Below are 18,428 nucleotides of genomic sequence, written 5' to 3'. Positions count from 1 at the left end.
GAAGAAGCTGCCTGGTCACTGGTGCAAACTTGAAAAAGACCTTAAAAGCACTTTGCCTTTTTTGTGTGGAGCTGGCCAAGAGGCATGAGGATAACCCGTTTGTTTACAGAGAGGAAGGTATCATATAAAGTCAATCTGAAATGCTACTCTTAGAAATCTAAGTTGGCCACACGAAATAAATCACACCACTGTTTTCCTTTCACTACCTCCAGGTGGTTTTCTTGAGCTAGTTTAATGTACTGGTGTTTGGGAAATGGTGTTATCTAGAGATTTGAGGAACATCCCATTTATTAACAAGATCTAATGAAGGAAAAATCTCCTAATTAAAGGAAGCTGGTGGCACAAATATGTAGCAGTACTGCTGGGAAAATGCACCTAATATTTCACACTAACACATCATGATGGATACTTTGCCATAGCAATCTGAGATCCTAAAGCCTTCCTAACTAAGTTTATGCAGCAATCGGTTTATCAGAATACTTGCTCCAGTCTTTATTTATGCAGTGTTATTTTAGGAATTGCTTTGGATTAATCTTTGGTTTGGTACTCAGAGGTGTTAGTGTGGTCCTTGGAGCATCCTGTCCTGGGCACCAATTACGCCTTCTTTGCAATCGTTGCCTGGCCCGGATTAAGCCCTCCACATACCACTGTTCCAGCTGCAGCTGCTGCTTCTGATTTTCTAACTGGCTTTTAGTAGCTTGCAACTCCTGGCACTGCTGAGTTTGCTGCAGGAACTTCTTCCGTAACTCCCGGTTCTCTCTCCTGATGCCACGGTAGAACTCAAAAGTATACTGCTTTGCTTCCAACTCCAAGGCCTGGGCCTTCCTGTCAAGCTCCTTTCTTTTCCTCTTTCCCAACTGCCCCATGTCTGGCTCACTCAGTTGTTTCTCTAGAAATGCTTTTTCCTGGAGTAACTGGACCTGGATTTCCTGTTTCTTGGCATCCGTCTCAGCTGGGGTTTTCTTTTTCTCGTCCTGTAATATCTGGATTTCTCTCTCCTGTTTCTCCTTTAACAGTGAAATTTTCCTCAGTGTCTGCAACTGCTGCTTTAAGTTGCATTGGATCTTTTCCTTCTGCAAAAGCTCCCTTTTAAACACTGAAGTTTGTTTCGCATATTTGGAGGCATAGTCTCGTCTCCTTTGTTCAATCTCCTGACTTTTTTGTAAATAGCTGTTCCACAGCCTTTCAGGCTGCATGCTATACTCTTCAGTTTTGTTGGTTAGATATTCCAGGAAGAATTTGTTTTCAGTCTGGACAAGTAACTTCTCAGCATATAGCTGCTTGGTTTCCTCCATTAGTGACTCTTGCTGGCTTTGAGCTTGTTTTATTTGGTTGTTCAGCTTTGTCATTTCCACCACTGCCTTTTCTTTAAACCTCATCGCTGACTTGCTTAGCTTCTCTGGCTTGAAAAAATCATTTATTAAACTAAGATACGGTGGAGAGGAACTCCTAGAGTCCTTAGCAAACCTGAAGGAAGAACAAGTAAGACATTCCCCCATCAGTTCTTTTTTTCTTTCCTTAAGATTTTATTTATTTATTTATTCATTAGACACACACACACACACACAGAGGCAGAGAGAGAAGCAGGCTCCACGCAGGGAGCCTGACCTGAGACTCCATCCCGGGACTCGGGGACGCCCCACCGCTGAGCCACCCGGGCTGCCCCTCCCCACCAATTCTAAATGAAAGTTTAGTAAACACAAAATGCACAACTATACTTTAATTCACATGAGAAAATATTTTTTTGAGTACCTATTATGGTTCTGTCACTATGCGAGGCACCAGGGATGCAGCTAGGGGTAAAGATGAACGAATGCGGCTTACAATTTACAAGCACGCATTCACTACAACCGCCGTAAGGCATTCCCTCCGTTTTAGAGCGGAGAAAACAAGTTCAGGGAATTTAAAGGACTTGGCCCGACGCGCACCGCCAGCAGCGGCAGCGCGTGTGTGTGAAACCTAGATTTTAAGATTCACTGAGCACTGCGGTAGCCACAAAGGGCGACGGGACCCGCTGAGCTGGGCGAGAGTAGCAATACATTTCCTGGCTTTTCCAGCCCTGTCCGGCATCCGAGGACACTTGCGTGGAGGGAAAAGCGCCCCTTGCAGTACCTACTTGCTCCAGGAATCCGAGCGTCCGTCTCCAAGGTGACGGGGAGGCTCACCGAGGGGGACCGCCGAGGAAGGAGCGCTCGGGTCAGGGGCCAGCGACGCGCGGACGCGGCGCCCCCTTGCGGAACGTTCTCGCAGTTTCTCGGGTCTGTGCTCCACGGGGGTCGCACTCCGCCCCAGTCCCCGCCTGTCCAGCCCTGAGCTCCTGAACCTCGTCGGCTGCCGAATAAGGCCCAGCAGCCAGTTCCCCGGCGGCTCCGTCCCCCGCCACTTGGGGGCGGAAGGAGAAGCGCACTCTCCTCATTTGCGACCTGGGGCGCCCTGCCTTGGGGACCCCGTCTCGTCTTGCCCTCCCGGGGAGCAGAGCCTCGCCTCTCCCAGACCCTTCGTTACGTTACGGCGGTGAGCGCCCCTCTCCCGGGTCCTCCCCTGCCCTCCATTTCCCCGCCCCTGTCCCTGGTTGGCCCGGAGGCTAGGATGCTCTGGCGAGCGGCCCGCCCCTCCGCCTTCCCCGGCCGCGCCGCGGAGGCTCTGGCGTCGCCTGCGCGGCCCGCGGCGGCACGGAAGCCTCTCTAGGTACGCGGCGTCTCTATGGTAGAGCGGGCGGAGCCCGAGGAAGATGGCGGCGCCCGCGGAGGCCGCTGAGGAGCGGGCTTCGGGGGGTCCTCGGCCCCCAGTGTGTCTGTTGGTGTTAGGAATGGCGGGATCTGGGAAGACCACCTTTGTACAGGTGACGTACAGGGCGCGGGAGTAGGAGGTGCGCTCGAGAGGTTGTCAGTGGTGGGCGGAAGGCCAGGGGGACCTCGAGGACGGGCTCGGGAGTTGAAGGGGATCCGCGTGTGGCTTTCAGGACCTCGCCAGCAACTCCGGCTCCGAGCCTTTTCGGACTCCAGCCTGGCTCAGTTAGGGCTCTCTCCTCCGCACCCTCAGTTCGTATTTGGCACAGCTTGCCACGTTGTTCTGGAATGGTCTTGCCGCTCAAACTGCCGCCTCCTGGAAGGCGGGGGCTCCCACGTAACCGGCAGTTAGGACGGTGCTGGCGCCCAGGCTTTGGGTGGGGATTACTACGGTGTTGTCTCTGGCGCAGCTCTTCGGGTTCGAGCGCTGGAGATGCAGCGATTGAATTTGACAAGGTTCCCGCTTTATCGGAGCTGATGTTTTAATGGGAGTGATGGGGAAAAACCTCACACGAATCAAGTGATTAAGTGACCGACAGACAATAGGGGAGGCCCTGTTGGAGGATGAGCAAGAAAAGAAAGCATTTCACCTGAGAGTTGAATGTCGGAGCGGATATTGGGGACGAGTGTTTCAGGTGGAGGGAGGGACACGTAAGTGCAGAAGTCTTCAGCTGTGCTGCATAAAGGAATCTTGGCGCCTTATCATTCCCTCGGTCTCACTGCATCGCTCTTCTCGCGTCTCCGCAGAGGCTTACCGGACATCTGCATAGCCGAGGCTCTCCACCTTATGTGATTAATCTGGACCCGGCTGTACACGAAGTACCCTTTCCTGCCAATATTGGTGAGTAAACTGGAACAGAACTCTGAAGTTCTTCAGAAAACCAAAAGCCTCCAGCTCGGCCAATCTCTAATGCTTTCAGTTTTCGTTTTCTCTAAACTATCTTTCATTTTCCTTGAATTTCCTAAAGATTCTAAACAATTTTCTTTGTTGACTCCTTTCCCTAAGTATATTAGTTTCCTTACCTCTCACTCCCATGTCTCCCCTCTTTCTGATCCGAGGCTGTCAGGCTACTGTTATTTCATTTGTATTTTTTAAACATCTTATTTCTTGGACAGCCCGGGTGTCTCAGCGGTTTAGCGCCGCCTTCAATCCAGGGCGTGACCCTGGAGACCGGACCCAGGCGAACTCCGTTTATGGAGCCTGCTTCTCCCTCTGCCTGTGTCTCTGCCTCTCTCTCTGTCTGTGTCACTCGTGAATACATAAATAAAATCTTTAAAAAGAAAAAAAAAAAGATTTTCTTTATTCATGAGAGAGAGAGAGGCAGAGACACAGGCATATACATGGATACACATATATGCATTGTTTTGGGGAAAAGTTTCCGGTTATCATCAGACTTCCAGAGAAATCTGTGACTCTGACAGAAATTAAGGGTGAATATGATGCATTGTCATGATTCTTGATTGAATCTAGGAGCCTGGGATCCTTGGGTGGCTCAGCGATTTAGTGCCTGCCTTGGGCCCAGGGCATGATCCTGGAGTCCCGGGATCGGGTCCCAAATCAGGCTACCTCCATGGAGCCTGCTTCTCCGTCTGCCTGTGTCTCTGCCTCTCTGTCTCTGTCTCTGTGTCTCTCATGAATAAATAAATAAAATCTTGAAAAAAAAAAAAAGAATCTAGGAGATTCCTTATTTTCAGCTGTCACTGTGCTAATCCTCTCATTTTTTGTCTCTTAATTCTGCTAAGCTACTTGGACCCTAATCATACTAATAAAGGAAAATCTTGTTCAGGAGCAGAGGTCATTTTGGGAAGTTGGGGAAAAAGTTAATATCTTCTTGCTGAAAGGATGGACTTCTATCTGATGATAGATGACTAGATAAGAAGATATATATGTGTGTGTGTATGTATATACGACTGGATAAGAAGATATATATATATATTTGTAAATAATATATATATATAAATATATGTTTTTTGTAAAATTACTCAGCCATTAAAAAGAATGAAATTTTACCATTTGGGACTACATGGATGGACCTAGAGGATGTTATGCTAAGTGAAATAAGCCAAGACAGAGAAAGACAAATATCTTTTGATTTCACTTATATGTGGAATCTAAAAAACAAAACAAAGCAGAAACAGACTCACAGATATAAGAAACAAACTGTTGGTTACCAGAGCAGGGAGGAGTTGGGAGTGAGTGAAATGGGTGAAGGGGATTAAGAGGTACAAACGTCCAGGTACACAATAGATCATAGGGATATAACTTACAGATTAGGGAATAGAATTAATACTATAATAACATTGTATTATGACACATGGTAACTAGTGGAGATCATTTTGAAATTTATGAAAATATTGAATCAATATGATGTAAACCTGAAACTAGTAAGATACTGTATGTCAGTTACACCTAAATTTTAAAAAAGATGGAATTCAAATCGTTGGTAGAGTCTGTAGGCTGGTAGACAGTTTAGTTAGATATTACTGGATGCATTAATTCCCTTTGAAAAATCAGGTCTGCATTACCCCTTGCTACCAGTAGGCAGTTAGTAAGAAATAAATGTTTTTTCTTGATTTAGCTCCCTTTTCCTTTGCCTGTGATCACTGATAAGGTACTTAAGTTATATAAAACTTTTCCCCTGGGGCTCCTGGGCGGCTCAGTGGTTTAGTGTCTGCCTTCCTGCTCAGGGCATGATCCCAGAGTCCTGGGATAGAGTTCCACATCTAGCTCCCCTTAGGGAGCCTGCTTCTCCCTTTGCCTATGTCTCTGCTGCTCTCTCTGTGTCTCTCATGAATAAATGAATAAAATCTTAAAGAAAATCTTAGAGAAGAAAAAAAAACCCAACTTGGCTACATTACTTAAAAACACACACACACAGGGCAGCCCAGGTGGCTCAGTGGTTTAGCGCCACCTTTAGCCCAGGGCCTGATCCTAGAGACCTAGGATCAAGTACCATGTCAGGCTCCCTGCATGAAACCTGCTTCTCTCTCTCTCTTTCTCTCTCGTTAATGAATAAATAAAATCTTAAACACACACACAAAACTTCCCTCCTTGTCTCAGACCATTTCTACCATAACTTCTGAGCCCCTAGCCTAACATTTTTCATGGATTGCTTGCCACTTACCAAGTAAGAAAGGAAACCAATGTGAAGCTGGGGGGATCAGTAGAAGAGAATGCAGACAAGAGAAGCCTGAAAGGCTGGTTTCAGCTTCCTGTTGGTAGGAAGATACTTGCAGGGCACTTTCTGCCTTTCTGTTCTTCTCTTCACGATCTTGCTTTTTTCTGTATCACACTTCAGTGGCCTTAGCTTAAACCTTTAGGAAATAGACTTGAAAAGTAACTGAGATACCAGGAGAGAAACTTATTTTTGTTTTCCTCAGAGGAAGGAGAGATGACTTGAGAGGCCCATTGTCTTAGGATGTTATAGGTGGAGTGTCTCAAACTACTGTTTCTATGTGGGGTTTTTTTTTTGTAAGATTATTTTTTTAAGCTTTTTACTTATTTATTATGATAGACACAGAGAGAGAGATAGAGAGAGAGAGACGGGCAGAGACGCATGCAGAGGGAGAAGCAGGAGAAAGGAGCCCGACCTGGGACTCGATCCGGGACTTCAGGATCCCGTCTTGGCCGAAGGCAGGTGCTAAACCGCTGAGCCACCCAGGGATTCCCTTGTTTCTATGTGTTAAATTCCATTGAATTCTTCTCCCCACCCCCCCCCCCCCCCCAGATATTCGTGACACTGTGAAGTATAAAGAAGTCATGAAACAGTATCCTTTTCTGCATCTACTTCATTGAGTCATCCCTAACTAGTTACTGTCTGTATTTCGTGGCTTTGAAAGTATTCTGCATTTTCTTTGTGAAACATACTAGCAAAAGCATTTAATTGCTTTAAAGTAATTTACTTAGGATAGAAAGATGAGTGAGGAGAGGTATTATAGGTGATTAGACTATTACACCTTGTGGTTTCAATTTTCTTACCATCTTTCTAGACTATGGGCTGTTGTAATTAGAAAGCACCCAGAGTGGGAGGCTGGGTAGCTGGTGCCATGCCTTGCTTCCACAAAGTAGTATTGCCTTGGAGGCCACTGCCTCCTCTGATTGGGAGACTCAAATGAGTAGGTTTATTTAAGAGCATTGAGTGTTAGTACATGCTGTATGAAATGTGTACTTTCCTTGCAGGTGGATGTAGCTGGGTAGACCAATTATAATCAGCAGGTTGACCAGTGAGGATCAGAGCAAGGAGTGTGATATCTTCAGTGATATTTTAAGATCTTAGTGTCTAATACCATTTAGCTGTCAGTGCCAAGTGCATCTGTCTGTTAGATTTTGGTCACTTTAATCTCTTCATTTTGCCTAGGCATCCCCAGAATGATAAAGGAATGAGGAAGATGTTGATAATGAAAATTCCTTGTAAGGTTAAGTTTGTGTGGTATATACTAGTCAAGGATTAGCTGCCAGTTTCCATTTGTGGAACACTAATGTTACGGTGCTATGTGTGTGAATAATATCCTATGTGTGAGTTTCATCACCTAAATTGATCTGTAAGTAATTTAAATCCTCAACGTGGTGTCCAGATATGGGCTTGGGCCCAATGGTGGTATAGTGACCTCACTCAATCTCTTTGCTACCAGATTTGATCAGGTATGTCTCTTTTTACTTTTATAGACATGACTGCGTAAAAACCTATGACTTTTTTTTTAAACAGATGACAGACTTATTCTTTTTAAAGATTTATTTATTTATTTATGATAGACCTAGAGAGAGAGAGAGAGAGAGAGAGAGAGAGAGGCAGAGACACAGGAGGAGGGAGAAGCAGGCGCCATGCCGGGAGCCTGACGTGGGACTCCATCCTGGGACTCCAGGATCGCGCCCTGGGCCAAAGGCAGGCGCCAAACCACTGAGCCATCTAGGGATCCCCAAAAACCTCTGACTTTTGAATGCCTAGCTTGCTCACATTGGGAAAGAAGAGCAATAAACCTGGATATACATATGGAAAATAAGTAAACATTTTGATAGAGAAGTAAGTAATGACAGGATAATCAGTATTGTGAGACACTTCACATTTAACATTTGTGATGGCCAATAAAACAAAAATCTAGGCTCTTTTCTTGATCTTGGCTTATAGTGTCACCTTGAGGATGGAGAAGGGGAGTGGGAGGGGCTAGCAGGCATGGAATGGAAAGATAATGGGGCTTTTCTACATGTGACAGATAATTGTCACTGTTTAGGTTTTTCTCCTACTTCTACAAGAGTGTTTTGTAATCATGAATTTTTTACCCTCATGTCACTCCAAGAGACATGTCACTGTTAAACATTTTATACCAAAGTACTAAGAGATATGACCCGAAAGTGAGAGATCGTCTTCAGCTTCTCAGGACCCAGCAGTACACTCTGGGGTGTGTCAGTGCTGCTGATGTGACTGTGTTTCCGTAGTTCATGGAGTTTATTAGTTGGTGTCCTAAGACTGAGAACAGAGATTCAGTAGTTGATAGTTGCCTATAGGTGGGCCACCCTGGAAACGGTGATTTTTGTATTGAAGATGGATCCTGTTTTTAATTGGCATCTTTTTTCTTTCAGGTGATGAAATTTATTGAGAAGGCCCAGAACATGTCTAAGTAAGTGCTTTTGGCCTAACACCTGTTTATTACTCTGTAGTTGACGTGTCTCAAGGATTTCAGGATACCATCGGGCTTTGAAAGGGTGTAGATTGAGATGAAACCATTAGAAGTGAAACAAAAAGGTGGGCAAAAGAAATCATTAATATGCTCTAGAGTGATGAGCTAAATTCAATAGTATCCTACCCCCAATCACTGTCATATATGCCCACGGCTTCCTAGGAGGTGTTTTAAGACTTTGTCCAAATTCAGTTGTCTCCCTGCCTTCTCTTGGGAAAACACATTTGTTGGCATTAAAATCTCTGAAGTAAAAAAAAAAAAAAAAAAATCTCTGAAGTACCTTTCTAACCCTTGTTTAAAAATAAATCTTAAGGGTCGCCTGGGTAGCTCGGTGGTTGGGTGTCTGTCTTTGACTCAGGTCGTGACCCCAGGGTTCTGGGATTGAGTCCTGCATCGGGCTCCCTGCAGGGAGCCTGCTTCTCCCTCTGTTTATGTCTCTGTGTCTCTCATGAATAAATAAATAAAATCTTTAAAAAAAAATAAGACTATATGCTCATTATAGAGAATTCAAAACCTTCCTTCAACCCCACCCCCCCCAACCACGACCCCAAGAAACCTTGGTTCCCCAAGAGATTTGCCTTCTGGTTTTGTTTATCTCTCATTTTTAACACAGTGTGTTTCTGAAACGATCATAGTTTCTTCTGTGATCATTTGCAGCAATTTGTGGACTGCTACTCCTGCCTGGTATCATGCATACTGGACAGGTAGTATACGTTTTAAGGGCAGTGGGAGGAAGTTAGACTTGACAGTGTGAAGAGGTTATTCCTTCTTGGATAAGCAGATGTTCAGTGTTACGTGTGCTGGAATATCTTTCAGTATTTCATAGGTGTGATACTTCTCGAATGGTTGTTGTTGATACAGATATGTCTTGCTTGACACACCTGGACAGATTGAGGTTTTCACGTGGTCAGCTTCTGGGACAATCATTACTGAAGCCCTGGTGAGTATTCGAGGACTTGTTAGACTAACTAGAGAGCTAAGCTGGCTAAGCATCTTTTTATTGAGTGGGATGCTATATGGGAAGTTAGTTGTGGAAGCTATTGGCACGCTGCCTAAAGTGGTTTTCCCTTGCTAAGGAAGGTGGGAAAAGAGTTTGGAGATAGGTCATGAGTCCTTTGACTAAGGCTGTGATTATTTTGTGGCTTTAGGCATCCTCATTTCCCACGGTTGTCATATACGTCATGGATACATCAAGAAGCACCAATCCAGTGACCTTCATGTCCAATATGCTCTATGCCTGCAGGTAATGGATTGTTGGTGGGCCATGGTATTACATCAAGGTAGGAGGCCTCCTCTTTTCTTTTTTATATTTGAGTCCTGAGTGCTTACCAACCTGGATTTGTGCTCATTCAGATGTGCCCCTCAGTTTAGTAGTTGTGAGCTGGGGAGAGATTAGAAGAGAGGCATATGTGTTAGCATTCTCTTTGACCAGCTTCTCATCTCCCCCCTTTGCTTGTTACAGAAACAGGTAGTGTATGAATATGAACCTTTTGGTAGTCGCTCGCAGTTGAATGAAACGAGTCTAAATAGAATAGAGCCCTCTGATATAAATGTTCCTTTTCTGTGTTATGACGTGTAGACTTATTATATAAAATGAGAGATTGTGAATAAAGAGATTTATCTATAATTCCAAAAAGCACAAGTTTGCCCCAACTTGGTGTCATTAAGGACAGAGAGACATGCCTTACTAGGGTATGTGAGTGCATTCGACAGAGAGCAAGGGAAATTATTATGAAATTTGAGAGAATTTTATTTGGTGGATACATAAAAGCCATCACCAGCATTTGTGCCTTCTCCTATGACTAGGGATATACCTTCTTGGTAGATGCAATAAATTGTAGTCCAAATAGAAATCTGATGTCTGACAGCGTTGTTTCCATATATATTGTTTAAAAGAGACAATTATTTGGTCGAAATGACCAGACAAAAAAACCATACACAGAAAACCAGATGAATACCAAAGCATTATTACTCCAAGAAAGAAAGAGAACGTATGTGTGTTGTTTGCTTAATGGTAGTGGTGGAGTACCTCTTCCTCTTGGGAGAGTAGAATGTGAGGGCTGTGTCAGGATGGATAGCTATATGTAGCGTCTGAACCCATTCCAGTTCTAGTTACTCGTTTCTAGCAGACTGATGCTTGGGTAAGCAAGAGCTTTAGTGCTTTCACTGATAATGTCTTGATGTTTGATTTTCAGCATCTTGTATAAAACCAAGCTGCCTTTCATTGTGGTTATGAATAAAGTAAGTGGTTCCTTCCTTTTGTGGTTTAGTATTTCTTTTTCATCAGAACCTTGTGTTATTGGAAGGTTTAGGGGTTTGGGTAGGTGAGGATTTTCACATGTCGGAGAATAGATTCAAACTTAACTGAAACAAAGTCATGAGCATTTGTAGGAAAAAGATTCAGTCGAAATAAATGAATATGTATTACTGGCTCTCCTCGGAGTAATTTAAAACTGGATAGAGCAGCCCCTCAATCATAGTGTATAGGTTATCCCTCAGAATCACAACTATGTATATGGGGGAGGGACTGCTTGTTTATTGGCAGAGCAATTAAAACAGAAAACTTCACTTTTCTTGAGTCGACAGCAAGGATTCAAGAGAGTACATGACTTCAGAGCCTAGAATGTGCTGGCATCTACTGTGGTCATGGTCACTTGGCAGAAGATAGTAAAGGGTCGGCTTCAACCAAGAGAACACATATGTTCATTTATTTACAGTAGCCGTGGTCCTTTATGGTTTGTTGTAGTGGAGGAGGAAATGGGGGAAGCAGAGAAAAAAAAAATATGAATAATTGCTTTGTGGTTGGCATTTAATTAAAAATTTTTTGATGTTGTTTTGTATCTAAACACACCTCTGAATGCTGATAATTGTCTTCTGTTTGGTACAGACTGACATCATTGATCACAGCTTTGCAGTGGAATGGATGCAAGATTTTGAAGCTTTCCAAGATGCCTTGAATCAAGAGACTACATACGTCAGTAACCTGACTCGTTCAATGAGCCTGGTGTTGGATGAGTTTTACAGCTCACTTAGGGTAAACTTTCTCCTCTGCTTATACTGACAGTCCCTTCAGACATCCTCTTAACCATAGGGCTGGCGTTAAACCTATCTTAGAAAAGAAGTTTGGTATTTTCACAAAGCATTTAAAGCATGACTTATTAAAAATTGAGGTTTTCCCACCTCCTCTTTTGCATGTTTCTGTCCAGTTTTAAAACTGGAGGTTTAAAAGATAAAGTAGAGGTGGCTGGCTATTTTATTTTATTTTTTTAAAGATTCTATTTATTTATTTGAGAGAGAGAATAAGCGCACATGAGCAGGGGGAAGGGCAGAGGGAGAAGGAGAAGCCAGCTCCCTGCCAATCAGGGGGCCCGACTGGGCCTCTATCCCAGGACCCTGAGATCCTGACCTAGGCCGAAGGCAGATGCCCAAACTATTGAGCCAACCAGGTACCGCATGGCTGGCTCTTAATCTCAGGGTCATGAGTTCGAGCCCCTCATTGGATATTGAGATTACTTAAGAAAAAAAAAAAAAAAGAAGATAAGTAAGATAAAGACCCTACCTACAGAGTTTATGATCTAGTTCAAAGAGAAGGCTACATACAGAATTAAAACATAATATATTGTGGTAAGGATCTTACTAAGATTGGAGGTTGGGCCTGATGCTACTGAGGGGCAGATCACTCTTGAAATGAGGGATTTTGGAGGATATAGCATTAGAGGTATGCTTTGAAGGAAGGGTATGATTTACATAAGCAAATGTGAGTCGGGATGGCAGGGAGGATGGTAATTGCTCAAAGGCAGTGAGATACTAATTTTTTTTTTTTAAGATTTAGTTGTTTGAGAGAAAGAGTGAGGGAGACCAGGAGCAAGGGAAGGGGAAGGAGAGAGAGAAGCAGACTCCCTCCTGTGCAAGGAGCCTAATGCTGGGCTCCATCCCAGGATCTTGGACCATGACCCGAGCCAAAGGCAGACACTGAACCGACTGAGCCACCCAGGCACCCGAGATAGTAATTTTTATAGAGAACAAGCAGTGGTTAGATTTGACAGGGAATAGATGAGAAGCCTCGCTGTGTGTTTCTCCTAAATTTCTTTTTATCCAGCCTTCTCTTTTCCATAAAGTTCTTTCCATGGCTTTTGAGTATGTGTGCTGTTTTGTTTTAGCTTCACCCTTTGCCAGAGACTTCTTGAGGTATCTAAACTTCTTTTATGAAGATTTTATGACATTTGAACAAAGTAATATATACACCATTTAAAAATACACAGTTGTTTGCTCAGTGGCATTGATGCTTTTTGGCAGGTGGTGGGTGTGTCTGCTGTTCTGGGTACAGGCTTAGATGAACTCTTCGTGCAAGTCACCAGTGCCGCAGAAGAATATGAAAGGTGAGGATGAAGGAAAAATCCTCTTGATGACATTTTTAGTAACCCACAGTCTGATACGATGGCATTTTTGCCAGGCAAAGCATTTGGGTTTCACCGTGTAGGTATTACATTTGTCATTTGGATGTGTACTGGATCTGTGTGTGTACACTTAGGGATAAGAAGTCTCCATTAACCTTCTTTAAACATAGTGTACAACTTTCACTGTATTTAATGATTAAGAGCAAGAGTCTTCAGACTTTTCATTTTTTGTTTTATTTTTTAAAAAAATTTTAAGAGATCTTATTTACTTATTTGACAGCACAAGCAGGGGAGGCTGCAGGCAGAGAGGGAGCGAGAGAAGCAAGCTCCCGCTGATTAGGGAGCCCGATGCAGGGCTTGATCCCAGGACCCTCGGATCATGACCTGAGCTGAAGGCAGATGCTTAACGGAAAGAGCCATATGGGTGCCCCAGACATTTTTTTTTGTAAAAAGCCAGATTGTAAATATTTCAGGCTTTTGTAGGCCTTACGATCTTTGTTGCAACTCTCAACTGTCATTGTAGGGCGAGAGCATCTGTAAACAATTTGCAAACGAATGGGCATGGCTGTGTCCTAATAAAACTTTATTTACAAAAATAGGCATGATTTGGCCTGTTTGCCACATTGGCTGACCCTGGATTAAGAACATAGTCTGTGGAGTCAGACTGACACGGGTTGGATTTCTGTTTTCTCCACTGAATAAATGGGTGGCCTTAGCAGGTTTTCATCATTTGTACATCAGGGATAGTAGCATTTTCTTGTTAAGGTTGTGAGCGTTATTTGAGAAAATATATCTGAAGCACCTAGTATAATTGCTGATTGCTGACACATAGCAAGCACATTTCACGATACATGATTGTTGTTACTGTTATCATCGTTAATACTGGAATTCTGTTTACTTAAAGGAAAATGTAATCCAAACGCTTTCCTTGGGGGGTGGCATGATAATTGGCTTCCTTTGGCTTCATTTGGCTTCATTTGTTAGCAAACTTCTAACAACCACATGGTGATTTTTAGACACATTATTTTGATTTTGATTCATCAGAGAAGGGGTCTTTCTGTGTGTTACCAAAGCCTCTGGACAGACCCTTCTGTATCCTTTTGTTGTTGCCCAGATAAGCCACATAATTACACGTTGAGCTTCCTGAGCCCAACAGGGCCACCTGCTTTTATTCATCACTGTGTTTATCCAAACAAATAGTGAGCTCATCAGACATGAACTCCACAGACTTCATCTTTCCAGGCCAGCAGTTTTTTTGTCCCTTTGCTGGTTTCAGAGTGGGGACAAGCACTTTGACTTTTAATTCCATAGGGATAGAATATCAGTGACTAAGACTTGTTCCATCTAACATTCAGTAAAGTAAGGTCTTCTGTTACTGTCAGAGCCTAGGAACATGGAAATGATGTGGAGGCGGGCAGGACAGATTATTAAACACAGGAATTTAGAAAGTGTTTTCTCTCTCCAGGGAGTATCGTCCTGAATATGAACGTCTGAAGAAGTCACTGGTAAGAGAGGAGGCTATGTGTATGTTTTGGGCCACTAAAAAAGAACTTTAAACCGTGCACTAATCCTCCTGCCATAAATACTTTTTTGGGGGCTATCAGTGTATGTTCTACGTGTTTGTTATTTTAAATTAGTAAACCTGTATGTGTGCTGTCTAGATGCAGGAGGGCCCCTTAATTGTTTTTCTTCTCTTTATTTGAATTTCTTAAAGTCTGATTTTTCCTGTTAGATTTGCTAAGCACTTCTTGGGCCCCACCCCACTCCTACTCTAAGCTGCATTTAGAGCTGGTTATAGAATTTTAAGAAAAAAGTGGTTCACAGTGCTTATTCCAAATAATCGCTTGGCCTGCCCCCTTCAGCTCCATTGGGCCCCTTATCACTGCTGAGTGTGCTTGACGGTTCTTTTGATGGGTTCTTGTGTCTGACTTCTGCAACCCCTAATTCATTCTGCAGAGCCCTCCAGTCTGAACTTGTGCTATCTTGATCCACACTGCTTGGTGTTTCTGTATCTGCTATCTCTTACCTGCCTCAATGTCTAAATAGCCTCTAGTGTTTGTGTGTATACTTAGTCATCTCCTGTTACAAGTCTGGCATCTGATTCAGGGCTCCTATTTTTTTTCCCTAAAGATTTTATTTGATTTATATTTATTTTGTAGAGAGAGAGGGTGTTACCTGGTTGGGGAGGGTGCGGAGGGAGGGAGAATCTTAAGCAGGTTCCATGCTCAGCGACACAGATCATGACCTGAGCCGAAATTAAGAGTTAGATGCTTAACGGACTGAGCCACCCAGGCACCCCTAGGACTCCTTTTTTAATATGAAGATATTTTTCTTTGTGTGTACAGGCCAATGCACAGAGCCAGCAGCAGAAGGAACAACTGGAACGCCTTCGGAAAGATATGGCCTCTGTAGCCTTGGACACAGGGACTGCCACAGGTACTGGAGGGTCTCCTGGTGTTAGGAACTGAAAGGATGATATGCGTATTTCCACTGAGCAGGAAGATACTTCTGTTTAAGAGCGAGAAAAGGATAAAAATGATGTGTTTGAGATTGATCAACGTATTTATTTATCTATTCTACCGCTTTTGCTTTGTGTGTGATTTGCAAAGGTAAACTGGACGTTGTGTTTAACTATACCACTTTGAGTTCTTCCTCTTCAGGTAGGTTTTGCTTTACTTCAGCTAGATACTTGATGTCTTCTCTATTTTCTTAAACACTTTACAAAAAACCTAAATTAGTTAACATACAGTGTATTAGGAAGTTGAGGGTAGAGTTTAGTGGTTCATCAGTTGCATAATAGCACCCAGTGCTTATCACATCAAGTGCCCTCCTTAACGCCTGTCCCCCAGTTACCCCATCCCCCCACTCAGTTTTCTTAAATACGTTTTTTGCCTTCCACTCTCCTCCCTTGTTTCCTGTTTATTTTGACCTACTTTCAGATTAACAGAAAAATTGTGTGGCTAGTGGCTAGAATGATTACTATGCAGCATTCAACCAGATTCACAAAATGTCAACATTTTACCACGTTGCTTCATTGTCTTCTTCTCATGATGTATGACTTCGTATATAAGTATACATTTGTATACTTACAAATTTGTATACTTACAAAACATGTTCCTTTTTTCAGAGTCCTGTAAGTTATACACTTATTTTTCAATATTATCCTTGATACTTCTGTCTGTATTTCCTAAAACAAGGATATTTTATATAAGCTCATTACTAGAAAGTAGGAAATGAACACTGCTACTGTCGTGTAGTGTGTAATGCTTATTTAGGTGTAGCTGTTTGCCCTGTACAGCAGGAGAAAATCCTGGATCTGCATTGCATTTAGTTGTCTTGTCTCTCTCTCCTTCAATCTGGAAGTTTCTTTAGTCTTTGTGTTTCACAGCAGTGATAATTTGCAAGTATATGGGACAGATATTTTATAGGATGTTCCTCAGCTTGGGTTTGACTGATATTCCCTCAGGACTCAATTCAGGTGGCTCCTTTTTGGCAGAACTTTACAGAAGTGGAATTTGTGACTTTTCCATGCATCTCATCAGGGAACGCGTGATGTTGATTTGTCCCATTGTTGGTGATGTTAATTTTAAGTACTCAAAGTGGTGTCTGCCAGGTTGTTCTCTGAAAAGTTATTTTTCCCTTGATAAGTATTTTGTGGGTGATGATTTGAGACCCTACGAATGTCCTTTTAATTCTCACATGTTTGGGATCCCTGGGTGGCGCAGCGGTTTGGCGCCTGCCTTTGGCCCAGGGTGCGATCCTGGAGACCCTGGATTGAATCCCGCATCGGGCTCCCGGTGCGTGGAGCCTGCTTCTCCCTCTGCCTGTGTCTCTGCCTCTCTCTCTCTCTCTCTCTGTGACTATCACAAATAAATAAATTTTAAAAAATTAAAAAAAATAATTCTCACATGTTTACCCACTAATTTTAATATCCATTAATCTAATAGGGCTATAGTATTGTTTTTCTGTGATGCATGTTGGAAATATTTTCTCCCTGTTTGTCACTCGTTTTTTGACTTTGTCCATGGTGTTATTTTTCCAGGTGAAAATTTTTGTTTTGTTTTGATGTCGTCAAATTTACTTGCCTTCTCTTCACTGCATCTGGATCTTGAGTGATAATTGGGAATCCCTTCCTTATACTGTGTTAAAGAGGAATTCACTCATGTTTTATTGTAGTACTTAATATGGTATCATTGTCTACATTTAAAGATTTTTATTTATTTGAGAGAGAGAGAGAGAGAGAAAACGTACCAGTGTGAGTAGGGGGTAGGAGCAAAGAGGGAGGGAAAAGGAGGAGAGACAGAATTTGCTCTGCATTGAGCATGGAGCTGGGTCACACGACCCTGAGATCATGACCTGAGCTGAAACCAAGAGTCGGAGGCTTAACCGACTGAGCCACCCAGGCAGCCCTCGTTCTCTGCCTTTAGATCCCTGTTCCATTTAAGAGTTTCTTCTGTGGATGGTGTGAAGTATAGGTCTGTGTTACCTTTTTTATAAACAGTTGTACCTGCCCTATTTCTCAAAAAGTCTGCCTTTGCCCCAGTGATCTGAGATGGAATACTAAAGTTCCATGTGTACCTGGGTATATTTTTGGACTCCCTGTCTTATTCTTCTGGACTGTCTGGGTCTGTACCACACTGTTATAATTATCTAGGGTCTTTATAGAATGTTTTAATGTCTGCTTTGGCTAGTCCTTTTTCATATTTTTCTTTTTTAGCATTTCCTTGGCTATTGCATGTTTATTTTTCCACATGAACTTAAGCATCAACTAATTTAGCTTGCTAAAAAAAAGCAAACAAAAAAACTTTTTGGTATTTCTTAGTGGTCTTGCATTATGTTCATTAATATAGGGTCACCCTATATGAGTCACCCTATCCAGGAACAAGGATTATGTTTATATTTTCAAGAGTACTTTTGTATTTTTCAGGAGTTTTTTCCTCATGTGATTTTTGCATAGTTTTTGTTAAAATTTTCCAAGGATTTTATCTTCTTCTAGTGTTGAAATGGGATTTTCTGAACCACTGTATCTTGTAATGGGTTGTGCTTGTGTATACGAAGGGGTTTTATTTCCATCTATTAGTCTTTTTATTTTGCCACTTTTGTGAATTTTTTTGTTTTTCAATTTTTTTAAAGATTATTTATTTGAGAAAGCGCCTAACGTGGGAGTGGCAGAGCGGGAGGGAGAGGAAGAAAGAATTGGAAGCTGGCTCCTGGGTGGCTCAGTCGGTTGAGCGCCCGATTCTTGGTTTCAACTCAGTTTATGAACTCAACACAGAGTGAGGAACCCAGTGTGGAGCTTGAGCCCATGACCCATGATCATAACCTGAGCTGAAACCAACAATCAGGCGCTCCACTGACTGAGCCACCCAGGCGCCCCTGTATTTTCTATTGTTTGAATTCATTTTGTCATTGATTCTTAGGGGTTTCTAGATTGGCGCTCATATTTAGTATGTATGCACCCCCACCCATCCACACTTATGGATGGACTGACCTTTAAAGGAATGAAGTTCTACTCACGAAAGCTGTTGCTGTATCCTTGATAGTCAATGCAAAGCAGCTTGGAGGG

General features: G+C 42.9%; 3 protein-coding genes across 11 annotated transcripts in view; 1 reads left to right on the top strand and 2 right to left on the bottom strand.

The window, feature by feature from the left end:
- Nucleotides 1-221: 221 nt before the first annotated feature.
- On the bottom strand, nucleotides 222-2,512 carry LOC140600065 (coiled-coil domain-containing protein 121-like). 2 transcript variants are annotated; one of them, XM_072767949.1, is made up of 2 exons: nucleotides 2,113-2,512; nucleotides 222-1,467 (listed from the first exon to the last, which is right to left on the bottom strand). In XM_072767949.1, the coding sequence occupies exon 2, from the start codon at nucleotides 1,377-1,379 to the stop codon at nucleotides 507-509; it is 873 nt and encodes a 290-aa protein (XP_072624050.1). In that variant the 5' UTR covers nucleotides 1,380-1,467; nucleotides 2,113-2,512; the 3' UTR covers nucleotides 222-506. The 2 variants fall into 2 exon arrangements, with proteins under 2 accessions (XP_072624050.1, XP_072624049.1); XM_072767948.1 differs by having other exon boundaries at nucleotides 2,117-2,467.
- A 1-nt stretch (nucleotide 2,513) lies between these two features.
- LOC140600062 (GPN-loop GTPase 1) overlaps nucleotides 2,514-18,428 on the top strand; it is a 19,540-nt gene continuing 3,625 nt past the window's right edge. Inside the window, exons 1-12 of one of the 4 annotated variants that reach the window (XM_072767928.1) lie at nucleotides 2,514-2,688; nucleotides 3,537-3,630; nucleotides 6,518-6,557; nucleotides 7,365-7,431; nucleotides 8,368-8,405; nucleotides 9,327-9,405; nucleotides 9,614-9,708; nucleotides 10,661-10,706; nucleotides 11,353-11,499; nucleotides 12,762-12,844; nucleotides 14,328-14,367; nucleotides 15,208-15,298. In XM_072767928.1, coding sequence (XP_072624029.1) covers nucleotides 6,550-6,557; nucleotides 7,365-7,431; nucleotides 8,368-8,405; nucleotides 9,327-9,405; nucleotides 9,614-9,708; nucleotides 10,661-10,706; nucleotides 11,353-11,499; nucleotides 12,762-12,844; nucleotides 14,328-14,367; nucleotides 15,208-15,298 — 694 coding nt within the window. In that variant the 5' untranslated portion in view covers nucleotides 2,514-2,688; nucleotides 3,537-3,630; nucleotides 6,518-6,549. Of the gene's footprint in view, nucleotides 2,843-3,105; nucleotides 3,441-3,536; nucleotides 3,631-6,517; nucleotides 6,558-7,364; nucleotides 7,432-8,367; nucleotides 8,406-9,326; nucleotides 9,406-9,613; nucleotides 9,709-10,660; nucleotides 10,707-11,352; nucleotides 11,500-12,761; nucleotides 12,845-14,327; nucleotides 14,368-15,207; nucleotides 15,299-18,428 lie in introns of those variants that run through there. The other 3 variants (XM_072767927.1, XM_072767929.1, XM_072767930.1) reach the window with 3 other exon arrangements.
- LOC112912691 (STAGA complex 65 subunit gamma) overlaps nucleotides 9,443-18,428 on the bottom strand; it is a 27,525-nt gene continuing 18,539 nt past the window's right edge. For 3 of the 5 annotated variants that reach the window (XM_072767902.1, XM_072767905.1, XM_072767903.1), the window contains exon 7: nucleotides 9,443-9,846. The gene's annotated coding sequence lies outside the window, so the exon portion shown is untranslated. Of the gene's footprint in view, nucleotides 9,847-13,077; nucleotides 15,371-18,428 lie in introns of those variants that run through there. The other 2 variants (XM_072767906.1, XM_072767908.1) reach the window with 2 other exon arrangements.

Source organism: Vulpes vulpes, chromosome 8 (genome assembly GCF_048418805.1).
Source record: "Vulpes vulpes isolate BD-2025 chromosome 8, VulVul3, whole genome shotgun sequence".
In the NCBI taxonomy this organism is placed as follows: Eukaryota; Metazoa; Chordata; class Mammalia; order Carnivora; family Canidae; genus Vulpes; species Vulpes vulpes.
The sequence above is the reverse complement of the archived record's forward strand: the minus strand, read 5'-3'. Positions and strand labels throughout refer to the sequence as shown.

Bases quoted from the DNA above. Each gene is read 5' to 3' on its own strand.
- LOC140600065 (XM_072767949.1), bottom strand. From the start codon at position 1,379: ATGAGGTTTAAAGAAAAGGCAGTGGTGGAAATGACAAAGCTGAACAAC.